General features: G+C 28.7%; 1 protein-coding gene across 1 annotated transcript in view; it reads left to right on the forward strand.

The window, feature by feature from the left end:
* LOC111708062 (neural cell adhesion molecule 2) overlaps positions 1-1,805 on the forward strand; it is an 84,914-nt gene that overhangs the window by 43,197 nt on the left and 39,912 nt on the right. Inside the window, exon 13 of the mRNA XM_023481314.1 lies at positions 1,076-1,137. Within this exon, the coding sequence (XP_023337082.1) occupies positions 1,076-1,137 (62 nt within the window). The remainder of the gene's footprint in view (positions 1-1,075; positions 1,138-1,805) is intronic.

Here is a 1,805-nt window from a genome sequence, read left to right on the forward strand (position 1 = left end):
AATTAGAAAATTAGAAAATTAGAAAATTAGAAAAATAGAAAATTAGAAAATTAGAAAATTAGATTATTAGAAAATTAGAAAATTAGAAAGTTAGAAAATTAGAATATTAGAAAATTAGAAAATTAGAAAATTAGAAAATTAAAAAATTAGAAAATTAGAAAATTAGAAAATTAGAGTTTGAGTTGAATAAATATTAAGCAGTTTATTTGCTAACTTCTTCAAGGTACTCTGGGCATATATTCAAGTCACTCTTCATGCAAAGATGACAAAACCTGATTCCCAATGGTACCCTGACACATGGTGTCTTTTCAAGTTGGAATTAAATTTTAATGTTTTTACTTTTTAAACTGTTTATTTTCAATTATAGCATGTTGTTTTTTTACAAAATGTGACTTGCACATTTCTACTAAAAGAAAACATAATTAACAGTTTTAAAAACTTACTTTTAACCTTAGAAAACAACTTTCCACATTAGAGATCAGGTAAAGGTTTCAAGGGTACCTTTCACGTCCAGCCGTAGTACATTTGAATTTCCGAGCCGGGTCAACCTTTTCGGTCCCAGTTTGTACTGTACCTAGCTCTATGGACAGGACTAGCCGGTGCAACAAGGTTGACGCGGTCAGACTTCATATAAGTTGAATTTACTTTTACTAAAGGGGCAGATTTGCTTTTTGGATCATCATGCAACTAATTACAAGGAGGGTCACTTAAACTTACGGTTTGCAGTTCCTTTTAACATGCGTAGTTGTATTCTGTATGAAGTCTGAATTGATAATTGCAATTTATAAATCCATTCATCAAATATCAATGCGTCGACTGGTATATAATTAAATTCGAATTTGCAACATTTGATATTGTTTTATTTTTTATTGAAAATATATCAAATACGAAAATGTTTGTCATTCATCCAATCAATAAATTTTATTTCTGCTTTTTTTCTTCAATCATAAGTGAATGAGGCAGTTAAAAGCAAGCTTTCGGCACTTCGTTAAATTTAACGAAGTGCAGAGATAAAAACATTGATATGAATTAGTAAAAAATCATCAATATTTACTTTTAAACTTTTTACCCATAGACGGAGAACTCACGGATTTCAAGAATGGAACCTTGCTGTTCGGATCTGTTACCAAAAATCAGGTTTAATTTTTATCAAATAATTCTGAAACATGTGTAGACTGTAATTTAGAAAATGCAATGGAAGTTAAAAAACAAAACTATTGAATGTGATCTTGATCAATACTCCACGGAAAAATGGGGGTCCCTCCATGGTTCAGTTAGCCTTATCTTTTGAAACCAATTTTCCCTTAAATTTAGCGATTTTTCCTATGTGCATTATTTATACTTGTTGTTTATGGTTTTTGAAAAAAACAACAGTTTTTAACAGTTTTTCAACAGACAAATACAAAATACAGTTAAAATTATACTTTAACTATTATATACATATATATATATTTATATATATATATATATTTATATATATATATATATACCAATATGTATTATGTACACCATGCTTTAATTTATAAAATCTGTACCTTGTGAGTTGTCAGTTACTGAAATAAAGTATTTTTGAGAAAATTTAATTAATTTAACTTTTACAGGATTGAAACATGGCCTCAGAGTAAAGAAATAAAGCTGCAAGATTTGAATGGCTTTTTGAAAATTTTGGGAGAAAATGCCAGAATTTTTTAGACAAATGTTAAGGAAAGGCACCATGCTTTATAAAAATGGGCGAAAAGCATCCAGGATTTCAACTTTTCAAGCAACATTTGTAAGTAGCCCTAGCTCCATATTTTTAGAATGAC

Source organism: Eurytemora carolleeae, unplaced genomic scaffold (genome assembly GCF_000591075.1).
Source record: "Eurytemora carolleeae unplaced genomic scaffold, Eaff_2.0 scaffold5, whole genome shotgun sequence".
Taxonomy (NCBI): domain Eukaryota; kingdom Metazoa; phylum Arthropoda; class Copepoda; order Calanoida; family Temoridae; genus Eurytemora; species Eurytemora carolleeae.